Source organism: Oncorhynchus keta, chromosome 11 (assembly GCF_023373465.1).
Source record: "Oncorhynchus keta strain PuntledgeMale-10-30-2019 chromosome 11, Oket_V2, whole genome shotgun sequence".
NCBI classification, from domain to species: domain Eukaryota; kingdom Metazoa; phylum Chordata; class Actinopteri; order Salmoniformes; family Salmonidae; genus Oncorhynchus; species Oncorhynchus keta.
In genome coordinates, this window is record NC_068431.1 from 39,942,929 (window position 1) to 39,967,929 (window position 25,001).

At 41.9% G+C, this 25,001-nt stretch overlaps 2 protein-coding genes across 8 annotated transcripts; both read right to left on the reverse strand.

Moving 5' to 3' along the window:
• Nucleotides 1-7,796: 7,796 nt before the first annotated feature.
• LOC118390257 (APC membrane recruitment protein 1-like) lies at nt 7,797-15,525 on the reverse strand. Of its 3 annotated transcripts, none has more exons than XM_035780634.2 (2): nt 15,317-15,525; nt 7,797-14,449 (listed from the first exon to the last, which is right to left on the reverse strand). In XM_035780634.2, exon 2 carries the CDS (start codon nt 14,438-14,440, stop codon nt 11,699-11,701), a length of 2,742 nt encoding a protein of 913 aa, XP_035636527.1. In that variant the 5' UTR covers nt 14,441-14,449; nt 15,317-15,525; the 3' UTR covers nt 7,797-11,698. The 3 variants fall into 3 exon arrangements, with proteins under 3 accessions (XP_035636527.1, XP_035636526.1, XP_052313159.1); XM_035780633.2 differs by having other exon boundaries at nt 7,797-14,550; XM_052457199.1 differs by lacking the exon at nt 15,317-15,525 and adding an exon at nt 14,863-15,249 and having other exon boundaries at nt 7,797-14,550.
• A 6,120-nt stretch (nt 15,526-21,645) lies between these two features.
• Nucleotides 21,646-24,083, reverse strand: asb12a (ankyrin repeat and SOCS box-containing 12a). Of its 5 annotated transcripts, none has more exons than XM_035780636.1 (3): nt 23,976-24,083; nt 22,355-23,123; nt 21,646-22,089 (listed from the first exon to the last, which is right to left on the reverse strand). In XM_035780636.1, the coding sequence occupies exons 2-3, from the start codon at nt 23,115-23,117 to the stop codon at nt 21,932-21,934; spliced, it is 921 nt and encodes a 306-aa protein (XP_035636529.1). In that variant the 5' UTR covers nt 23,118-23,123; nt 23,976-24,083; the 3' UTR covers nt 21,646-21,931. The 5 variants fall into 5 exon arrangements, with proteins under 5 accessions (XP_035636529.1, XP_035636530.1, XP_035636531.1 ...); XM_035780637.2 differs by lacking the exon at nt 23,976-24,083 and adding an exon at nt 23,532-23,641; XM_035780638.2 differs by lacking the exon at nt 23,976-24,083 and adding an exon at nt 23,520-23,542.
• Nucleotides 24,084-25,001: the final 918 nt, after the last annotated feature.

A 25,001-nucleotide genomic window follows, 5' to 3' on the forward strand; every position in this document is an offset into this window, starting at 1 on the left:
GTTGCACCAGATCTTATTTAGGGGCTTCATAGCAAAGGGGGTGTATACATATGCACACACCACTTTTCTGTTGACTTACTCACTTTTTAAAATTTCACTTCACCGATTTGGACAATTTTGTTTAAGGCCATTACATGATATCCAAATAAAAATCAATTTAAATTACAGGTTGTAATGCATCAAAATAGGAAAATATGCCAAGGGGGATGAATACTTTTGCAAGGCACTGTATATCAAACATTAAACCCTTTTGCCCTCAGAACAGCCTCAATTCATCGGGGCATGGACTCTACAAGGTGTCGAAAGTTTTCCACAGGGATGCTGGCCCATGTGGACTCTAATGCTTCCTACAGTTGTGTCAAGTTGGCTGGATGTCCTTTGGGTGGTGGACCATTCTTGATATACACGGGACACCAACAGGCTCCTGAACCGCTTCCATCCCCATGCCATAAGACTGCTAAATAGCGATGAAATAGCTAACAAAATGGCTACACAGACTATCTGAGTTGAACTTTTGTTACTACGCACACTGATACTCCAACACAAATACAAACACTCACTCCATAATTTGCTCACACACACATAATATGCACATAAATTTATACTGACTCTACACACATCCACTCACATAAAATCATCATATACTCTGCTGCTACTCTGTTTGTCATATATCCTGATGCCTAGTCACCTTACCCCTTAGTCACCTTACAGTATCTACCTCTATCACTCCAGTATCCATGTACATTGTAAATATGGTATTGGAACTAACCCTGTATATAGTATGCTTACTTACTTTATTAGGTTCTTTCTATTTCTTATTTTGATATTTAGTGTGTTTTAGGTTTTCCTTGTTATTATTAGTCTTGCATTGTTATTGATTATGGCATTGTTGGGGTTAGAGCTTGCAAGAAAGGCATTTCACTGTACTTGTGCATGTGACATTAAATCTTTAAAACTGTTGAGTGTTAAAAACCCAGCAGCGTTGCAGTTCTTGACACAAACCGGTGCGCCTGCCACTTAATACCATACCCCGTCCAAAGGTACTTAAATCTTTTGTCCTAACTATTCACACTCTGAATGGCACACATACACAATACATGTCTCCATTGTCTTAAAAATCATTCTAGAACCTGTCTCCTCCCCTCTATCTTTTATTTACCTTTATTTAACTAGGCAAGTCAGTTAAGAACAAATTCTTATTTTCAATGAGGGCCTAGGAACAGTGGGTTAACTGCCTGTTCAGGGGCAGAATGACAGGTTTGTACCTTGTCAGCTCGGGGGTTTGAACTTGCAACCTTCCGGGTACTAGTCCAACGCTCTAACCACTAGGCTACTCTGCCACCCCACTACACTGATTGAAGTGGATTTAACAAGAGACATCAATAAGGGATCATAGCTTTCACCTGGATTCACCTGGTCATTCTATGTCAAAGAAAGAGAAGGTGTTCTTAATGTATACTCAGTGTATAAGTAATGGCGCTGGAGGAGATGGCTGCCGTTTTATGATCCCCTAACCAATTGTGCTATTGTGTGTTTTTTCGCGTTATTTGTAACTTGTTTTGTACATAATGTTTCTGCCTTCGTATCTTATGACCGAAAAGAGGTTCTAGATATCAGCACAGTGATTACTCATCCCGAACAGGAGGATTACATTTTCTTTAACAAGTCGGACGGGAAGGATTTACTTCAGACAATTGACAAGGCCCTCTTCCCCGTCATTCGCAGGAGAAAGAGACGGAGATATCGGGGACGAAGATCTGGGTGCCTTGTAAGGATCTGACGCCGAGCAGGTAATCTCCGTTTACCATCAGTCCTATTAGCCAACGTACCATCAATGGAAAATAAAAATAGGCGAACTACGATCACGTATATCCTACCAGCGGGATATTAAAAACTGTGATATCTTATTTTCACCAAGTCGTGGCTGAATGACGTCATGAATAACATACAGCTGGTGGGTTTTACGCTTTTTCGGCAGGATAGAACAGCGGCCTCTGGTGACAAGGGGTGGCGGTCTATGTATATTTGTAAACAACAGCTGGTGCACGGAATCTAAGGAAGTCTTGAGGTTTCGCCCGCCTGAGGTAGAGTACCTCATGATAATCTGCAGACCACACTATTTACCTATAGAGTTTTCATCTATTTTCTTCGTAGCTGTCTATTTACCACCACAAACCGATGCTGGCACTAAGACCGCACTCAATGAGCTGTATACGGCCATAAGCAAACAGGAAAACGCTCATCCAGAGGCGAAGCTCCTAGTGGCCAGGGAAGTAAATGCAGGGAAACTTAAATCCATTTTACCTCATTTCTACCAGCATGTTAAATGTGCAACCAGGGGAAAACTCTAGGACACTTTTACTCCACACACAGAGACGCGTACAAAGCTCTCCATTTGGAGAGTTTTCCCTCCATTTGGCAAAACTGACCATAATCCTATCCTCCTGTTTCCTGCTAACAAGCAAAAACTAAAGCAGGAAGCACACCAGTGACTCGGACAATAAGAAAGTGGTCAAATGAAGCAAATGCTAAGCTACAGGACTGTTTTTCTAGCACAGACTGGAATATGTTCCGGGATTCCTCCAATAGCATTAAGGAGTACACCACATCAGTCACTGGCTTCATCAATAAGTGCATTGATGACATCATCCCAACAGTTATCATACGTACATACCCCGACCAGAAGCCATGGATTACAGGCAATATCCGCACTGAGCTAAAAGGTAGAGCTGCCCTCCGGCGAACCATCAAGCAGGCAAAACGTCAATACAGGACTAAGATTGAATCGTACTATACCGGCTCCGACACTCGTAGGATGTGGCAGGGCTTGCAAACTATTACAGACTACAAAGGTAAGCACAGCTGCGAGCTGCCCAGTGACATGAGCCTACCAGACGAGCTAAATTACTTCTATGCTCGCTTCGAGGCAAGTAACACTAAAACATGCACGAGAGCCTCAGCTGTTCCGGACGGCTGTGTGATCACACTCTCCGTAGCCGATGTGAGATCTTTAAAAAGGTCAACATTCACAAGGCCGCATTCTCATCGACGGAGCTGTAGTGAAGCAGGTTGAGAGCTTCAAGTTCCTTAATGTCCACATCACCAACAAACTATCATGGTCCAAACACACTAAGACAGTCATGAAGAGGGCACGACAAAGGCTATTCCCCCTCAGGAGACTTGGCATGGGTCCTCAGAAGGTTCTACAGCTGCACCATCGAGAGCATCCTGACTGGTTTCATCACCGCCTGGTATGGCAACTGCTAGGTCTCTCACCACAAGGCACTACAGATGGTATTGAGTACGGCCCAGTACATCACTGGGGCCAAACTTCCTCCCATCCAGGACCTCTATACCAGGCAGTGTCAGAGGAAGGCCCTAACAATTGTAAAAAAAACTCCAGCCACCATAGTCAAAGACTGTTCTCTCTGCTACCGCATGGCAAGCAGTACCGAAGCGCCAAGTCTAGGTCCAAAAGGCTCCTTAACAGCTTTTACCCTCAAGCCATAAGACTCGTGAACATCTTATCAAAGGGCTACCCAGACCCCTCTTTTCCGCTGCTGCTACTCTCTGTTTATTATCTATGCATAGTCACTTTAACTCCACCTACATGTACATATTACCTCAACTAACTGGCACATTGACTCTGCACCAGTACCCCCTGTATATAGCCTTGCTATTGTTATTTTACTGCTGCTGTTTAATTATTTGTTACTTTTATTTTTTAATTAACTCTTATTTTTCTTAAAATTACATTGTTGGTTAAGGGCTTGTCAGTAAGCATTTCACTGTAAGGTCTACTTACACCTGTTGTACTCAGAGCATGTGACAAATAACATTTGATTTGATATCCACATAGGCCTATACACACTTATATAAATCCGGAGAACAACAAGAATAGTTCCTGTTTTCTGTGTCCCAACTCCTCTGGAGACTGTGAGGTTGAGCACAGTAGTTGGCCACAAAAGGTCTTGGATGATGGCCAGGCAACCTTAAGAGTAGCATTTCCCCTCATGTTAATGTGTTTACAGTTCAGGAAACACAAGGAATTACAGATCTCAGGAAAATAGCTCTGCTCTCATGGTCTGGACACAAAAGACAGTTTCAGATAAATATGCTCAGATGAATACCTGTAATGTAATCATACTCAAGCTTTATGACATACCCTACTAAATTGTGGTCAGGGTGTGACATTTCACTTGATGAATTTCTGAGCATTTTTCCAGTGGCAACAGATTTGATGCCTTATCTTGTAGCTCCAGGTGTTTTGTCAACAACCACTCTGACATACTATTCGTGAAGTATGCTTCAAACAATCCTCGTTATGCCATATTATTAAATCTGCTCCTCCGTCTCTGTAAATCCATTGAGCACAATAGCCTACATGGTTGTACAGCAAATGGGGAGGAATTTGGAGGCTTGCTTACAACAGATGAGACTGCAAACTGACCTTGATGCTCTTCTATTTCAGCAGTGGCCATCTCCAACCCAAAAATACCATGAAATAGTCCAGGATTGTATGCTGCTGGATTGTTGTCTCATTTACAATTGTAAAGTTATTTGTTCAGTAGTGTCTCTTGTTCTAAAAAATAAAATAAATAAATAGAGAACGTATTTGAACATCTGTGTAAGCTCATGAGATCAGACTGGCTTGCGAGGCTAGGAGAACATAGGCAATCCATATAATGTAGATACTATAGGCCAGTGGTGGCTGCTGAAGGGAGGAAGGCTTATAATAATGGCGGGAATGGAATGGAATTAAACATATGGTTTTCTTCTGCTTGATAACATTCCATTCACTCCATTCCAACCATTATACTAAATTCTAGAAATTATTATGAGCTGTCCTCCCCTCAGCAGCCTCCACTGCTATAGGCCTACATGAGGGAACATACACAATGTGCAACCTTCTCTCTATGCATCACTGTTCAACAGGGTTGGCGTCAATTCCATTTCAATTCCAGTCAATTCAGAAAGCAAACAAAATTCCAATTCGACATTTTCCTCATAGAAAAGCATTGAAGAGGATTTGAATTTCAGTGTACTTCCTGAATTGAAATGGAATTGACCTCAACCCTGCTGTTCACCAAACTAATTGATTAAAAAAATAACAGTAAATGCCAAACTTTCATTTTGTTGCTTTCGTCATTGACATTAGATCAGCTACTGTGGTATTAGTTCAAAATTCTTCAAGCTCTGTCAAGACATTGGGGATCATAGTCAGACAGCAATTTTCAAGACTTGCCATAGATTTTCATGCAGTTTTAAGTCAAAACTGTAACTTTGCCACATTCACTGTGTTCTTGGTAAGCAACTCCAGTGTAGATTTAGCCTTGTAGGTTATTGTCCTGACAAAAGGTGAATTATTCTCCCAGTCTAGTGTAAAGCAGATTGAAGCAGGTTTTCCTATAAGATTATGCCTGTGCTTAGCTTCACCCCGTTTTTTTTTATCCTGAAAAACTCACCACTATTTGCCAATGTCAAGCATAATCATACCATGATGCAAACCACCACCATGCTTGAAAATAAAGAGGCAGTTACTCATAAGGCATTGCATTTATGCCAAACGTGTATTACTTTAGTGCCTTGTTACATTTAAGATGGATGTTTTGTATATTTCTTTCCCCATTATCATTTAGGTCATTATTGTGGAGTTACTAGAATGTAGTTGATCCATCCTCAGTTTTCTCCCATCACAGCGAATGTACTTTAGCTGTTTTAAAATCACCAGTGGATTCATTGTAACATCCATGAGTAGTTTCATTCCTGTCCTGCAGCTCAGTTCAGAAAGATGACTGATGTGTCTGGGAGGTTTAATGCATAATCCACAGCATAATTAACTTGATCATGCTTAAAGAGATATTCAATGTCTGATTTGGTTATTGTTACCCATTTACCAATCACTGCCCTTTTTTATGAGGCTTTAAAAAAATCTCCCTGGTCTTTGTAGTTGAATCTGTGCTTGAAATGCAATACATGGGGCCTCCCGGGTGGCGCAGTGGTTAAGGGCGCTATATTGCAGCGCCACGACCGTGGGGGGGGGGGTCCGTGGGATGACGCACAATTGGCCTAGCGTCGTCAGGGCTTGGCCGGTAGGGATGTCCTTGTCTCATCGCGCACCAGCGACTCCTGTGGCGGGCCGGGCGCAGTGCGCACTAACCAAGGTTGCCAGGTGCACAGTGTTTCCTCCGACACATTGGTGCGGGAGTTGTGTTAAGAAGCAGTGCAGCTTGGTTGGGTCGGAGGACGCATGACTTTCAACCATCGTCTCTCCCGAGCCCGTACGGGAGTTGTAGCGACGAGACAAGATAGTAGCTACTAAAAAAACAATTGGATACCACGAAATTGGGGTAGCCAATTGGGACAGTCATTCAAAAATCATGTCAATCTGTATTATTTCCATGTAAATTCATATGTGATTTATTCAGACAAATTTTTACTTCTGAACTTTATGCTTATGCGATGACTATATTTTAATGATTAATTTAATGTATATTTTCTTCCACTTTGACATTAGAGTATTTTGTGTAGTGTTGACAGAAAATGACAATTAAATCAATTTTAATCCCACTTTGTAACACATTATTTGATTTGATTTGATTAAAATGTGAAGAAATCTAATGGGCACTGTATATACTACACTAACACAAATATAAATGCAACATCCCCATGTTTCATGAGCTGAAATCAAATATATATTTTTAAATCCATACACACAAGAAGTGTATTTCTCTCAAAATTTTTGCACCAATTTGTTTACATCACTGTCAGCGAGCATTTCTCATTTGCCAAGATAATCCATCCACCTAACAGATGTGGCATATCAAGAAGCTGATTAAATAGCATGATCATTACACAGGTGCCCCTTGTGCTGGGAATAAGAAAAGGTCACTCTAAAATGTGCAGTTTTGTCACACAACACAATGACACAGATGTATTCAGTTTTGAGGAACCGTATAATTTGCATGCTGCCTGCTGGACATTCCACCAGAGCTGTTGCCAGATAATTTAATGTTAATTTCTCTTCCATAAGCCACCTCCAAAGTCGTTTCAGAGAATTTGGCAGTACGTCCAACCGGCTCACAACCGCAAACACACGTATGGCGTCGTGTGGGCGAGTGGTTTGCAGATGTCAATGTTGTGAACAGAGTGCCCCATGGTGGCGGTGGGGTTATTATACGGACAACGAACACAATTGCTTTTTATTGATGCAATTTGAAAGCACAGAAATACCATGAGATCCTGAGGCCCATTGTGAGACCCATCAATATTCCCAGTCATGTGAAATCCATAGATTAGGGCCTAATGAATTTATTTCAATTGACTGATTTCCTCATATGAACTGTAACTCAGTAAAATCTTTGATTGCATTTATATTTTAGTTCAGTATACAGTACATGTAGGCATAACAACATGACAGAATTTTCTGTTTTTATTATTTTATTTAATGTATATGAACTTTGACACCACTTTGATGTGTATATGGTCCCGTGTGGCTCATTTGGTAGAGCACGGCACTTGCAACAGCAGGGCTGTGGGTTTGATTTTTGCGGGGGTCCAGTTGGAAAGTTGCTCAGAGTGTCTCCTTAAATGTATGTGACAAGTATATTGTCACCAATATACATTTATATTCCTTATTATTGAAAAACTGAGTTAAACAAACTACAGATGTGACCACTGAGTGTAAAATATGGGAAAGGTTTTACAATAGTAATATAATTCCAGAAATAAGGAACATTTATGAGGAATCTATAAAACAGACCAGAAATAATATAAAAAGTCTCCCAATTATCCCATTGTTTTTAAAAATCTTTATCTACAAACAAAACAAATGTATAGATGATTTAAGTGCAAGGCAGCATTCTATTCTTCACAGGACTAGAAGAAATGGTGCCGGGGAAATATCCCAAAATGCCAAGCAGATTATTGACATTGACATAAAATACATTTTCACAGACTTTGCCAGACAGATTCTCTAATTAGAATCTATCTCCACTGAACAAAAATATAAATGCAACATGTAACAATTTCAAAGATTTTACTGAGTTACAGTTCATAGAAATCAGTCAATTGAAATAAATGAGGCCCTAATTTATGAGTTTCACATGACTGGGACTACAGAAACTAAGGTATCTGTTGGTCACAGATACCCAAATTTTTGGTTACACATGATTCCATATGTGTTATTTTGTAGTTTTGATGTCTTCACTATCATTCTACAATGTAGAAAATAGTAAAAATAAAGAGAATCCCTTGAATAAGGAGGTGTCCAAACGTTTGACTGTTGCTGTATATCTGTTCTCAGCAGATGGATTGGTTGTGAATACAAATTCAACCTCACTTTTTTGAATACTTGCAGAGGTACTACAGAATACAAACCTATTGAACAAACAATTACTTTCACATCAACTTCTGTCAACCCCCCCAAAAAGAAAAACAGCTAACAAATGCCCTAACCACAAAAAATACAATGGTTAACTGATGCACGATGAAATACATTCTAAAATGTAGCCTAAAACACATACAGTATATTGTAATAGTTAATAGATTACAATTTGTCTTCACAAAAATGTAAGACATTATCAATGCTGTTCTCTATACATTTGGTATCTCAAAAGGTTAATTGACCTGCGATCCAAATCTGCATGTCGAGGCGGCATCTTATAATTACATCGAAATTAAAATATAATACCATCCTAAGAGTTTACAAGCACCGTCCTAGACTGTAGTCAACAACTTTCTGTAAAGAAAGTCATAAAAAATACTTTATAGGCTAGATACAACTTTAGTCAGTGACATTTTATTTTTAAACTCTGCATCGTTGGGAAGGGCTCTTAAGGAAGCCTTTCACAGTAAAGTCTACACAAGAGGTATTCTGTGCATGTGACAAATTTAATTTGATTTTAAAATGACCACGTAGTTTACAGTAATTACCAATTCACAGTACCTACCAATATGTGTAATACGTGTTGTGTGTGGCCTAACTCTGGGCTGTACAAATGCAAGGCATACTCAGGCCTGAACATTTTAATGAAAGACTGCATGAGAGAGCCTCTATTATGACTGTTCACAAGACAACACAGTATGATAGAACAGCAACACAAATAAGGATTATACAACAGAGTGAAATACTTGCAGTAACAGACAGTCATTCTATTTTCAGTTATGCAAACATACTAGATGGTGTCTTTGGTGGTACATAACATGTATACCACATTTCAATACTAAGTGTAGAAGAGGTTTCATTACATTTCTGGGAATTTGCTTAGGAAAGTATTCAGACCCCTTGATTTTTCCACGTTGTTCCGTTACAGCCTTATTCTACAATTGATTAAATTCAATGTTTTACTCAATCTACAAAAAATATCTTATAATGACAAAACGAAAACAGTTTATTTTATTTTAAATACCTTATTTACATAAGTAATCATGTAAATGAGACTAAATAAAGCTCAGGTGCATCCTGTTCCATTGATCATCCTTGAGATGTTTCTACGACTTGATTGTAGTCCACCTTTGCTAAATTCAATTGATTGTATGCGATTTTGAAAATCACACCCGTCTATATTAAAAGGTCCCAGTTGACAGTGCATGTCAGAGCAAAACCAGGTCGAAGGAATTGTCCGTAGAGCTCCAAGACAGGATTGTGTCAGGCACAGATCTGGGGAAAGGTACCAAAAAAATGTCTGCAGTATTGAAGGTCCCCAAGAACACAGTGGCCTTCATTATTCTTAAATGGAAGATGTTTGGAACCACCAAAACTCTTCCTAGAACTGGCCTCCCGGCAAAACTGAGCAATAGGGGGAGAAGGGCCTTGATCATGGAGGTGACCAAGAATCCGATGGTCACTCTGACAGAGCTCCTCTTTGGATGGGAAAACCTTCCAGAAGGACAACCATCTCTGCAGCACTCCACCAATCAGGCCTTTATGGTAGAGTGTCCAGACAGAAACCACTCCTCAGTAAAAGGTACATGACAGCCCGCTTGGAGTTTGCCAAAAAGCACCTAAAGACTCTCAGACCATGAGGAACAAGATTCTCTGGTCTGATGAAACTAAGATGGAACTCTTTGGCGTGAATGCCAAGCGTCACGTCTGGAGGAAACCGGACACCATCTCAACGGTGAAGCATGGTGGTGGCAGCATCATGCTGTGGGGATGTCTTCAGGAACAGGGACTGGGAGACTAGTCAGGATCGAGGAAAAGATGAAAGGAGCAAAGTACAGAGATTCTTGATGAAAACCTGATCCAGAATTCTCAGGACCCCAGGCTGGGGCGAACATACACCTTCCAACAGGACAACGACTAAGTACACAGCCAAAACACCACAGGAGTGGCTTTGGGACAAGTCTGAATGTCCTTGAGTGGCCCAGCCATAGCCTGGACTTGAACCCGATCAAACATCCCTGAAGACACATGAAAAGAGCTGTGCAGCGATGCTCCCCATCCAACCTGACAAAGCTTGAGAGCATCTGCAGAGCAGAATGGGAGAAACTCCCCAGATACAGGTGTGCCAAGCTTGTAGCGTCATACCCAAGACTAGAGGCTATAATCGCTGCCAAAGGTGCTTCAACAAAGTACTGAGTAAAGGGTCTGAATACTTTTATAAATGTGATATTTCCATTTATTTTCATAAATTTGCAAAAATGTCTAAAAAAAAGTTTTTGCTTTGTCATTATGGGGTATTGGGAAAAAACGATTAAATCCATTTTAGAATAAGGCTGTAGCGTATTAAAATGTGGAAAAAGTCAAGGAGTCTGATTACTTTCCGAAGGCACCGTGTGTTTGTTACATTCAACAGGGTGTACCATATCCAGTTTTTCTTCCTTTAATGGTGAAGTCTGCCTGCTGCTCATAGTCCACTGGCCTTACAGGCAGGGCTTTAAAGTGCACATTTGCGACTAAATATTTTGCTGTGCGACCTCAACCTGGAGTTTTAATTTGGGAGCACCAGTGCAACAAAATAAATAACTTAATTTTATTTGTATAATTTTTGTAATAAGGCTTCTCGTTTCCCAGAGTCCAGATTCGTTCGCGTCATGCTTGCACCATTAATACAGCAAAAACTGCTTGATTCTAGCCCAAACAATTCAAAAGAGCTAACCCATATTATCAGTGCAACGTTTGTTGTTTTTTGTCACAGGTTGGGAGGCCGCATTTTACATTCATAAACCATGTCGCAGGACGTTCTAAAACTACTTGCGGACTGCATTTGTTTTACACCTTGTTCAGTCATGTTTGATACCTCATTAGCTAGCTAACAACCTGAAAACAGTATCCAAACATTTGGGGGCACAGAAAGGAAAACGGATAGCTTCTTCAGGAGATCCATGATCATAACAATGAACGAATGACGTCTTGCATGTCATCACAAACTTGATGCTCTTAAAGAGACGGTGTACAACATTAAATGTTAGTGAATTTACATTATGTAGAGACGTAATATTCCATAAATGACTTAATTTTAATGAGGTATTTATGTCAACATTTTTGCTTTTTATAATAAAAAAAAAGTGTTTACAGGGTTTCATATTCGTTTCTAGAGCACAACATGTGATTTAGAAGTAGCTAGGCTATACTGTATCTTAACCAATTTTAAAAATCACATTTCTGGTGTTCCTAAATTTTTAAAGTTAGTTTAGAGCCCTGCTTACAGAACTGCCAGACTCACAACCAAGGTTGAGGCATGTTATGTTGATTTTAAGGATGAGAGCTAATGTTCGATGTGTAAAAAAGGGCCTCACCACCGCCATCTGATGCCTTAACTGATCTTCCATAGGGGGCATGGGGCCGACAGGATTCTGATTGCAAAGGAAGATGAAATGGCCTATGTAACGGTCCTGTAATCTGAGAGATATAATTACAGGATACTCTGTCAGTCATTTTGCTAGCTGAGATCTGTTGAGATTTACAGTTTGGGACTCGACTGACAGGCTGACCGAATGATATCATTCGTCTGTTTTGAGTTTGATAGAGACTGTACGTCTGCTCTGTTCTTTCCCCATCTGCTCGTGGGTGCGTTACGGTCCCCTCAGTCTCTGGCTGCCATGACGGAAACATGATCTGTCTATTATCCCGGTTTTCTGAAGTGGAAATGTATCCATTATTTTTGCGGTGAAGCGAGGACACTCTCTTCGAGTCCCTTTCAGTTCTAGGGCAAGACGCTAGTGCTGCCCCACTCCCTAAATACATGTCAGTCATCTCTAACTCCAAGCTCTCTGTGTCCAGGGATCTACTTCTCCTATTTAAGGCCAAAGGACTCAGCAGAGGAGCAAGTGGACTCGACCGATTGACTTGTGTAAGGCTAAGGTGACGTGGCAGGCTGGCGATTCCCCAAGTATTACTGAGACTCTGTTCAAGGAGGTCAAACATAGTTAAGTCACATTCAGCAAACGCATCCTTTTGCAGGTAGCTTTCTTCAAACACTTCATAAGGCGACGTGATGTATTCCTCCTCCATTACCATATCCTTCTGCTGGTCATATTCCCCCTCGTTATCCATGTCCACGACATCAAATGTGACAATGGCTGGGAGGGCTTGCATGTTTTGGGCAAAGGGAGAGTTTGACTCAGAGCCTCCCATGCTTTCAGTTGAATTACTATAAACATGTGATTGTTTTGTGAAGTCCACTAGGGCTTGGGAGAAGCAAACTGTCTGGTCATCCTCCAAGTCATTCTTTGTTTTAGATAGATCATGATTTCCTCTTAACCGTGGGGACTGTGGCTTGTTTTGCTCAGAGTCAATTTCTTGTGATTGACATGTTGAGGTAAAGGTGCCAACAACAGCATCTGACAATTTAGGGTTGCCAAGCATTTTCTCCCTATTCCCAGTTAGCCTGTCCTCTTCAATTAGACCCGTTTCAGGAGCGAACACAGCATTTACATCTTCACCACCACACTGAGCTGACATGTCTAAAAACTCAAGTGGATCAGAGACGGGCAGCTTAGCTTTTTCAAAAGGTGGACTGATAAGACTGTCATCAGGCTCAAAAAGCTCATACAATGCATCGCCACTATAACTGTCCCTTGGTAGTCTATCGGTCCTGATCCTGTCAACTTTGTCACGTCCGTCTTCATCTTGTCCTGGGGTGGTAGAGTCATAGTAACCCTCATCGCTGTTAGGAACTGACACTTGATTTTCGCTCTGTGGGGTCATGACATCCAAAGATGTAAGGGTGGTCTCTGTAACTCCAAGAGCACCATTGCTGTTGCTGCTGATGTCCATGGTATAGGAGCTAGATGGCTCTTCAGGTGTCATCCTAGGACTTTCACTGTGCTCTAGAAAGTCTTCTAAGTGGCTGTGGGTATAGCAAGAGCCCTCTGCAACCTCATTTTCCCAGAGGTCGTGGAGATAATCCCTGTCCACCTTAACAGGGGTGGCCATTTCTTCTCCTCCACCCTGGTACGTAACATAACAGGAACTCCGTTTGCCTGCATTTCGACTCCTTTCCGCTGAGACTGTGCCCTGAGAATCTGCAATACTGTCATCGTCTTGATCAGCTATTATGTCACCACAGCCAGTGAGCGAGTCAAAACTCTTTAGAGAGGCCACATCACCAAACATCAAGCTCATCTGAGATGAGCCAGTAGGCAGCTGTACGTTCTCAGTATGCTCTAGGTTAGTCTTCGGGAAAGAATCTGGTTCTGTGTTTATGTGGAGTGTCTCTACCATATCCTCACCTTTCTTCAGGTCCCCTATCAGAGAATCAAGACTCCCTTGTTTCACCAGGTCTTTCTCAGACACTATGACATCAACATTAATACATTCAGGAGCAATTGTCAAACAATCGTCAATGTTTGCCAAAACAGGTACATTGGATTCAGACAAACTGCCCAGGCACTCCATGTCATTTTGGTCAATGATAGTCTGGGCAATAGGCACCTCTTTGTTGCAGACATGAGAATTCGTAACCATTTCATTTTTTTCAAAATCACAATTTCTATTCTTTCTACGACGCCTGATGCTGTTAAAAAGTTCTCGCAAACCCTTTTTCTGCCGGGGAAGAGAGAATGACTTCTGATCACCAGTAGGGTGACCAAATTCCCTACAAGCCTTTCCAGCAGTATCTTTCTGGCTGTGGTACTCAAAATATCCTGCTGGGACATATCCAATTCCCAGACTGTCCTCCCAGTCTGCCTTGCTAAGTCCATCATGAGTTTTACTCTTGCTGACTCCCTTCTTAGAGGACCACTTGTTTAGATTTTTGTTCCTTCCCCCAAAGAAGTTTGGTAAAACACAGATGCTTTTGCGTCCTCCAAAGAATCTTAAGGCAGTCCTCCTCAGTTTCCCCGATGGCTGATGCTCAAGGGGTACAGCATCAGAAATGTCAGATGGAGGCTTCACCTCAGTCTGTGAATCCTGGTCACCCATGGCCGTCTGCTCACAGCCAGCAGACAAATGCTTTGTATCACTTGCTGGCTCATTTCCGTCACAGTGCTCCATGGCAACAATCTACAGGAAGGTGAAGTGAACAGATATGAGCATGATGGTATCACCATCAGGTGCAAAGACTGCTGGCAATCAATCTTCCAAAACCATTTGCTTCCATTTTTCTGAAATGTAGGACAAAGGATTAGGCATTTAAGGATTAGATTCTGTGCTATACAGTGATGGGCCTACATTATTCACTTTGGGCTTATTTATGGTGGTTTTCTTTACATTAGATGAAATAAAACACGTATAGGTAATTATCTATCTACCTGGCAAAGCGTTCAGAACAAGTGTTATGCTATCTGCATAGAAAGTGTAAAGCTGACCATTGATATACGTACAACAGGAACAGCGAAATAAACAGACAGCAGGACATATCCTAAATTGTTTTCGCTTGAGATAGCTTTCAATGAATCACCTGTTCAATGAATCACCTGTTTTTGAAGCAACATCATTATGTAGACTAATTGTTTATGCAATACACTACACGAGAAAACAGAGATGCGTGACGTTTACCAAGAAGTCGTCAGGTTGGGACCACAAAGCAATGTGTCGCTAGCAGTGGCAGCTAACTAACGTTACCTTGTGCCTGGCCCGCAAATCTAAAAGGATGTAGAACTATCGGCTGCCTAGGCTAGCTACAAGCAAGTTATCGACCTAGCTAGCAATATTTAGAAAACGGAGTTGGTTGTGTTAACCTAGCTAGCTTCTTCAATTAAATAACATTTCACACCCGTAGCTCGCTAGCAACAATGGCAATGCATGGCTGGAAAATACACGTTGACTAGCCTAGGAGACAAGCATTCTCTACAAGCATTACATTGAAGGGAAAAATTGCTATATTTCCAATAAGGGTTTATGGGGTGGGGGATATATAAATGAACCGACCTTGTTGGGCTTCTACACGCCAGAATAACAAAGAATAAATCCGAATCACTTTATTCAGTCGTGCAACACAAACAGTCTTGAGCCTCTTGTTAATGTACGCATTGAATTCTGGTAGTTGTAGTGAGAGCGGGTGTGTCCTGGGGTCCAAAGAGGTTCTAGAGTACATATTGAGCGGCTTTGCCTCTTCCTTTCTGATTGATCTTTTACCGGTAGTTCTAGATTGCTAAAGACCATTTATACCCCCCAAATTCATTCAAAGAGGATGCTCAATCTAGAATAATTTTGCCAACAAAACATTTAGTAAATAGTTTCCTGACTGACAATGTCTTTCCTTTGACATTGTCAGACTACATGGCTAATATAGCTCAATTGAATTGTTAGTACTGGAATATGTCATGCTCTATACAGCTTCAGTTACACCCTCAGTCAATAATATATACATACATACATACACCCACCCACCGAGTGCACAAATCACGGTACTCCATTCTGCTTGTTTGTTTTATCTGTCGGCCCCGTTGCCTTGTCAATGCCATTTTACCTGCTGTTGTTATGCTAGCTGATTAGCTGTTGTCTCACCCACTGTTTTAGCTAGTTTTCCCAATTCAACACCTGTGATTACTGTATGCCTCGCTGTATGTCTCTCTCAAATGTCAATATGCCTTGTATACTGTTGCTCAGGTTAGTTATCATTGTTTTAGTTCACAATGGAGCCCCTAGTCCCACTCCTCATACCCCTGATACCTCCTTTGTCCCACCTCCCACATATGCGGTGACCTCACCCATTACAACCAGCATGTCCAGAGATAAAACCTCTCTCATCATCACCCAGTGCCTGGGCTTACCTCCGCCGTACCCGCACCCCACCATACCCCTGTCTGCGCATTATGCCCTGAATATATTCTACCATGCCCAGAAACCTGCTCCTCTTATTCTCTGTCCCCAACGCTCTAGGCGACCAGTTTTGATAGCCTTTAGCCGCACCCTCATACTACTCCTTCTCTGTTCCGCGGGTGATGTGGAGGTAAACCCAGGCCCTGCATGTCCTCAGGCACCCTCATTTGTTAACTTCTGTGATCGAAAAAGCCTTGGTTTCATGCATGTCAACATCAGAAGCCTCCTCCCTAAGGTTGTTTTACTCACTGCTTTAGCACACTCTGCTAACCCTGATGTCCTTGCCGTGTCTGAATCCTGGCTCACGAAGGCCACCAAAAATTCAGAGATTTCCATACCCAACTATAACATCTTCGTCAAGATAGAACTGCCAAAGGGGGAGGAGTTGCAGTCTACTGCAGAGATAGCCTGCAAAGTAATGTCATACTTTCCAGGTCCATACCCAAACAGTTTGAACTATTAATTCTGAAAATTACTCTCTCCAGAAATAAGTCTCTTACTGTTGCCGCCTGCTACCGACCCCCCTCAGCTCCCAGCTGTGCCCTGGACACCATTTGTGAATTGATTGCCCCCCATCTAGCTTCAGAGTTTGTTCTGTTAGGTGACCTAAACTGGGATATGCTTAACACCCCGGCAGTCCTACAATCTAAGCTCGATGCCCTCAATCTCACACAAATCATCAAGGAACCCACCAGGTACAACCCTAACTCTGTAAGCAAGGGCACCCTCATAGACGTCATCCTGACCAACTGGCCCTCCAAATACACCTCCGCTGTCTTCAACCAGGATCTCAGCGACCACTGCCTCATTGCCTGTATCCTCTACGGTGCCGCAGTCAAACGACCACCCCTCATCACTGTCAAACGCTCCCTACAACACTTCTGTGAGCAGGCCTTTCTAATCGACCTGGCCCGGGTATCCTGGAAGGACATTGACTTCATCCCGTCAGTTGAGGATGCCTGGTCATTCTTTAAGAGTAACTTCCTCACCATTTTAGATAAGCATGCTCCGTTCAAAAAATGCAGAACTAAGAACAGATACAGCCCTTGGTTCACTCCAGACCTGACTGCCCTCGACCAGCACAAAAACATCCTGTGGCGGACTGCAATAGCATCGAACAGTCCCCGCGATATGCAACTGTTCAGGGAAGTCAGGAACCAATACACGCAGTCAGTCAGGAAAGCTAAGGCCAGCTTCTTCAGGCAGAAATTTGCATCCTGTAGCTCCAACTCCAAAAAGTTCTGGGACACTGTGAAGTCCATGGAGAACAAGAGAACCTCCTCCCAGCTGCCCACTGCACTGAGGCTAGGGAACACGGTCACCACTGACAAATCCATGATTATCGAAAACTTCAACAAGCATTTCTCAACGGCTGGCCATGCCTTCCGCCTGGCTACTCCTACCTCGGCCAACAGCTCCGGCCCCCCCGCAGCTCCTCGCCCAAGCCTCTCCAGGTTCTCCTTTACCCAAATCCAGATAACAGATGTTCTGAAAGAGCTGCAAAACCTGGACCCGTATAAATCAGCTGGGCTTGACAATCTGGACCCTCTATTTCTGAAACTATCCGCCGCCATTGTCGCAACCCCTATTACCAGCCTGTTCAACCTCTCTTTCATATCGTCTGAGATCCCCAAGGATTGGAAAGCTGCTGCAGTCATCCCCCTCTTCAAAGGGGGAGACACCCTGGACCCAAACTGTTACAGACCTATATCCATTCTGCCCTGCCTATCTAAGGTCTTCGAAAGCCAAGTCAACAAACAGGTCACTGACCATCTCGAATCCCACCGTACCTTCTCCGCTATGCAATCTGGTTTCGAGCCGGTCACGGGTGCACCTCAGCCACACTCAAGGTACTAAACGACATCATAACCGCCATCGATAAAAGACAGTACTGTGCAGCCGTCTTCATCGACCTTGCCAAGGCTTTCGACTCTGTCAATCACCAGATTCTTATCGGCAGACTCAGTAGCCTCGGTTTTTCGGATGACTGCCTTGCCTGGTTCACCAATTACTTTGCAGACAGAGTTCAGTGTGTCAAATCGGAGGGCATGCTGTCCGGTCCTCTGGCAGTCTCTATGGGGGTGCCACAGGGTTCAATTCTCGGGCCGACTCTTTTCTCTGTATATATCAATGATGTTGGTCTTGCTGCGGGCGATTCCCTGATCCACCTCTACGCAGACGACACAATTCTATATACTTTCGGCCCGTCATTGGACACTGTGCTATCTAACCTCCAAACGAGCTTCAATGCCATACAACACTCCTTCCGTGGCCTCCAACTGCTCTTAAACGCTAGTAAAACCAAATGCATGCTTTTCAACCGATCGCTGCCTGCACCCGCATGCCCGACTAGCATCACCACACTGGATGGTTCCGACCTTGAATATGTGGACACCTATAAGTACCTAGGTGTCTGGCTAGACTGCAAACTCTCCTTCCAGACCCATATCAAACATCTCCAATCGAAAATCAAATCAAGAGTCGGCTTTCTATTCCGCAACAAAGCCTCCTTCACTCACGCTGCCAAGCTTACCCTAGTAAAACTGACTATCCTACTGATCCTCGACTTCGGCGATGTCATCTACAAAATCGCTTCCAACACTCTACTCAGCAAACTGGATGCAGTTTATCACAGTGCCATCCGTTTGGTCACTAAAGCACCTCACTAAAGCACTACCCACCACTGCGACTTGTATGCTCTAGTCGGCTGGCCCTCGCTACATATTCGTCGCCAGATCCACTGGCTCCAGGTCATCTACAAGGCCATGCTAGGTAAAGCTCAGCCTTATCTCAGTTCACTGGTCACGATGGCAACACCCATCCATAGCACGCGCTCCAGCAGGTGTATCTCACTGATCATCCCTAAAGCCAACACCTCATTCGGCCGCCTTTCGTTCCAGTACTCTGCTGCCTGTGACTGGAACGAATTGCAAAAATCGCTGAAGTTGGAGACTTTTATGTCCCTCACCAACTTCAAACATCAGCTATCTGAGCAGCTAACCGATCGCTGCAGCTGTACATAACCTATTGGTAAATAGCCCACCCATTTTCACCTACCTCATCCCCACAGTTTTTATTTATTTACTTTTCTGCTCTTTTGCACACCAATATCTCTACCTGTACATGATCATTTATCACTCCAGTGTTAATCTGCAATATTGTAATTATTTGCCTACCTCCTCATGCCTTTTGCACACATTGTATATAGACTACCCTTTTTTCTACTGTGTTATTGACCTGTTAATTGTTTACTCCATGTGTAACTCTGTGTTGTCTGTTCACACTGCTACGCTTTATCTTGGACAGGTCGCAGTTGCAAATGAGAACTTGTTCTCAACTAGCCTACCTGGTTAAATAAAGGTAAAATAAAACAAATGTTTAAAAAATTAGGAGCACCTGCTTTTTCCATTACAGACTGACCAGGTGAACACTGTGATCCCTTCTTCTTCTGTGGGATTTATGGCAGACTACAAACCAAAAACATGTATTGCTGCCACCAACTGGACGGGTTGAAATCAAAACAAGGTAAAAAAGAAAACCGATACGTGATATGGAAACTAACTTAATCCAATTCCCCATATCTCCCTTCTCAGGTTCTAGAGTACGGCTTGTGACAATATTCCATGTAACTCCTTTGCCGAGAAATCTTTCAGCCCCAGGAACCGCTCTAGCTCTTCCACAATGATTTCTATCTTCCTGGACCTTCTCTCCACCTTGGCAGGACCATTTATCACCATAGCCATAAAGACCACAAAGTTCACCTTCTTAACCTTTAAAAAGTCAGCATCCTTCGGGTGAAAGTCAACCCCTGCAGCCGGCAGTGAAGGCTTATACACCACCATGGACTCTTCAAGTGCACCATTCACACCCTCAAAACCTTTTAACAGCAGCTGCATATGATATGCTCTGGACAGCCCTGACTTTGACCACTTCATTCTCTTTCACCCTTGTGGGGCACTTGAAAGATGTGGCTTCATGGTTCCCACCACAATTGCAAAGTCACACTTTCATCACTTTTATAACACATATGATCTTTTCCACAACTTGGACATCTCGGCTTCTCCCTTCTGCAAACACTTGACACATGACCAAAAACTTTAAAATGATCACACTGCATTGGTCTTGGGATACATGCTTGAACTCTGTATTTAATATACCCTAACTGCACTTGAGTAGGGAGAGACTCCATATCAAAAAACAAAAGAAAAGATAGGTTTAACTTTTTCTTTATTCACCACACAATTCATCCGACGTACATCAATCACACCAGGAATATTTCTGTTCAAAATATACTTCCCACAAGACACCGGACATAATCCCCTTGAGGGGTGCCCTGTTCCTAAGAGACACACACAACACTTCAAACTTATCAAATTGGGTGAGACGCAACACACGTTTCTTCTGATCCTCAGAAACACAAACAAATCAAAACCAGCCTCTTGATCCTCACAGCCTTAACTCTACCCACTCTCTCCACCAGTTTGGATATCTTAAATGGATTCAAGCTTGGTAATTCGATCAGCTGCTCCTCATTTACAAACAGTACTACTACGATATATGAAGTGACATTCTCACCATACTCTACTTTGCTCCGTTTTCCTTTCTTTTGGACAATATTCCAATTCTCCTTGATTCTAGGCCATTAGATTCAGAATCCACTTCATCATCCGCTTCCAACATCTTTACAGCTATGATCCCTTACCGATGGCACCTGTTAAATTCACTTCAAATCAGTGTAGATGAATGGGAGGAGACTGGTTAAAGGATTTTTAGCCCGAGACAATTGAGACATGGATTGTTCCTAAGGGCTGCAGGTAGCCTAGTGGTTAAGCACATTGGGCCAGTAACCGAAAAGTCGCTGTTTTGAAACCCCGAGCTAACTAGGTGAAAAATCTGTCGATGTACCCTTGAGCAAGGCACTTATCCCTAATTGCTCCTGTAAGTCGCACTGGAGAAAAGCGTCTGCCAAATGTATACAATTGTGTATGTCTGCCATTCAGAGTGTGAAGGGTCAAGACAAAAGGTAAGTGCCTTTGAACAGAGTATGGTAGTAGATGCCAGGAGCACTGGTTTGAGTATGAAGAACTGCAGCGCTGCTAGGGTTGTCAAACAACAGTTTCCTGTGTATATCAAGAATGGCCCACCACCCAAAGGACACCGTCAACTTGACACAACTGTGGGAAGCATTGGAGTCAACATGGGCCAGCATCCCTGTGGAAGCTTGACACCTTGCATAGTCCATGCCCTGACAAATTGAGGCTGTTCTGAGGGCAAAAGGGGGTGCAACTCAATATTAGGAAGGTGTTCCTAACAGTTTGTACACAGATATTTAGATATAAGTGTAAAGCACCTTGCACATAATTATATAATATTTTATCATACATAATGTACACACATAATGTTTAAAAATAAAATACATCTTTTCTGATGCAAAATTAGTTTAAGACATTTTAATGGTTGTCATTTCTACTGTACATTCTATTTTACGCTGACATTGCACTATTACAAAAAAAAAACCACATATATTATGGAAGAGGGATAAAACAAGAAAATGAAAACATGATTGCATAATTGATTGAAAACATTGAGAATAAACATTACACAAATATTCTCAAATGCAGGACAACAAATGTGTACCATTTCAACATCACTATGAAATGTTTTGAAAAAAGTAAGCATTATGTTTCATGTTGCAAAAGCATAGGGACAATATATGCTTTCTCAGAGATGCATAGCAATTGTTGGGACTGATTTGTATTGCAAGAAGTTTATCATGCTTGATGGCATTTCCAAATGGTCAATGGACTGGATTCTGTTGATCGTCCTGAGGTATCCTCGGATGGCAAGTCGGCACTGTGATACAAGGGACTTGGGAAAACCTAGCAAAAATAACAATTGAATTTGAGTTAAGAGTTTTTCATTTATTTTACTGGTTATTACACATACACAGATTCAATAGCCTATTCAAATAGTCAAATGCTGCTCTGTCAGCAAAGCAGTTCAGTACTGCATTGACAAGTAGCAATTCCATTTTATTTAAAAAATAAAAATAAATAAAAAACAGATGCTTGTTTAATGTCAATAAAAACATTACCAGAAATCAATAGAATACCAAAGTCATCAACAGCATAACTCCTGCATTACCTCTTTCTTGCAGCAGCAGCTCCACCGCCTCATTCTGCTTTGTGGACTTTTCTATGATGAGAGTAGGGAGGTAGACATTTGCACCAAAGTCAATCAAAAGTTGGATGTACTCCACCCCACAGCCATGTCTGAGGCACATTTCAAGCACGGTCTTAGGCTGCTTGATTTTACTCAGTAGTTTTGCATCGGTGCAGTTGTAATTTGGATCAGCCCCATAGAGAAGCAATACTTTAAAGCAGTCTAAGTGTCCATACACAGCAGACAGATAGAGGGGACCACTAGAAACACTGGCACTTGAAGTAAACAGCAAGACTTTAGATCTGGAGTTGACCTCAGCGCCATGTTTAAGAAGTTGCTTCAAAATCTCAACATCCCCTTCCCTGGCTGCAGTCAGGACCGGAGAGCAGTTGTTATACAAGCTGCCATTGGGGTTAGCCCCTGCCCTGAGGAGGGCTAAAACACAGTTGAAGTATTTCCCACAGACAGCTGTGAAAAGTGGGGTCTGAGCCTTCACGTCTAGACAGTCCACCTCTGCTCCATGGGCCAGCAGAACCTGCAGACACCTGAGATGACCTTTAGATGCAGCCATTCGTAAAGGTGTTCTTGGGATACCCCAGCCGCTCCTACAGTTGATGAACTTTCTGTACTTTTCTTGAGAGAGCAGTTCATCAAGGAGTCTGTCATCATTGTTGGACACTGCCTGATGGAGCAGTTGACCTTCACCGTTGTCTTTTTCTTCTAGAACTTCTTTAAACTGGATCATAGAAATCTGTTTCAAAATAAGAAAGAAAAACACCATCATAAAAGCAATAATATCCATAATACACACAGTTGATTATACAAAATGATGAGCATCAACTAGTTATACTGGTACCATTTTATTGTTGTTAAAAGGCTGTTGATTGTTAGCTAACATTACCTAGCTAGCTATTTTTCTATGACGAAGGATACGGCAGACATTTGCACCAAAGGGAATCTAGCTAGTTAACGTTATGTACAATATATGGAATCAACTTTGACAATAACTAAAGATTAGTATGTTTGCTAGCAAATAACTATAAACATGAACTGGTGAAGAAGCTAACGTTAGTTAGTTGACTTCCTGACTAACAATCCATATCCGATTATTTATGTGAGCACAGATCGTTTTAAGCCAAACACGAACCCTTTTCCTAACCTGCTGCGTAAATTCTTCTAACCTCCTACGAAAAAGTAACTTCCGGTCGTAACCGTCTTCTACCTAGTCAGAACGATGTCCACTAGTTACCACAGCCACAAAGTCAAAATGGTCTACATCGTTAAAATTAAAATTCATGAAAAACAACAAAAATGTTTAATTTTTTAAAATTTAAGGTTAGGCATAAGATTAGGTTTAAAATCACATTTTAATAAGAGACTAGTCAAAACCGTTCATCACCAAGCTTTGCTAGCTTACTAGCTAAATTGGCTAAGTTAGCTAGCTAACTAATACATGCCTATGCTAATCGATGCGGCTGTGTTATCTAGCTAGCTACGGACAAGTCAACAACACAGATAAACTCATATTGTCTTTGTCAATACTTGCAAGACGAGACAATTTTCAAACAGTAACATGACTATCTAACGGGCAAACATTTGTTACCTTGACAGATGAACAACAGTCGATGTAGTTCTGGGCCGTGTCGTGGAGACAGCAGTGAGCGCGCGCATTCAAATCAAAGCAAATTTTATTGGACGCGTCGCGTACACATATTTAGTACATTTTTATTTCGGGTGGACCTAAATGTTTATGTTCCAAGCTCCAACAGTGCAGTAATACCTGACAATACATGCAAATCCCTTTAAAAATAATAATGGAATTAAGAAATATAAGAACGAACAATGTCAGAGTCCGGAATATATATATATATATCTATATGATGGTGTGTATAGACATTATGGGCAGTATATGTATAAAAAAAAGATGCGTACCGCCGTAGTTATAAAGGATAGGCCTTGACAAGAATACAGTATATACATATGAAATGGGTTAAACAGTATGTAAACATTATTAGTGACAAGTGTTCAATGACTATGTAATATACACAGGGCAAGTTTCTAAATCAAATCAAATCAAATCAAATTGTATTTGTCACATACACATGGTTAGCAGATGTTAATGCGAGTGTAGTGAAATGCTTGTGCTTCTAGTTCCAACAATGCAGTAATAACCAACGAGTAATCTAGCTAACAATTCCAAAACTACTACCTTATACACACAAGTGTAAAGGGATAAAGAATATGTACATAAAGATATATGAATGAGTGATGGTACAGAGCGGCATAGGCAAGATGCAGTAGATGGTATCGAGTACAGTATATACATATGAGATGAGTATGTAAACAAAGTGGCATAGTTTAAAGTGGCTAGTGATACATGTATTACATAAAGATGCAGTAGATGATATAGAGTGCATGATTGAGTACAGGGTGGTCAGCTAGCAACAGTGACTAAAGTTCAGGGCAGGGTCCTGGGCAGCAGAGCCGCAGGAAGTAGGGGTGCTGAGGGTGATGCAGCACCGCCTGAAAAATTAGGAATAAAAACATAAAATAATAACCCTTCAAAAAAATAGTGCACTGGGCATTTGTTAGACTTCTATTAGCAGACCGATACAGCAAAAATGTATTC

Excerpts from the sequence above, each read along its gene's own strand:
- asb12a (XM_035780635.2), bottom strand. The coding sequence starts at position 23,270 with ATGTTAGCTAACAATCAACAGCCTTTTAACAACAATAAAATG. Across the intron at positions 23,124-23,228 it reads CTTTTAACAACAATAAAATG|ATTTCTATGATCCAGTTTAA; the intron begins GTACCAGTATAA and ends ATTTTGAAACAG. Across the intron at positions 22,090-22,354 it reads GCTGCTGCTGCAAGAAAGAG|GTTTTCCCAAGTCCCTTGTA; the intron begins GTAATGCAGGAG and ends TATTTTTGCTAG.
- LOC118390257 (XM_035780634.2), bottom strand. The coding sequence starts at position 14,440 with ATGGAGCACTGTGACGGAAATGAGCCAGCAAGTGATACAAAGCATTTG.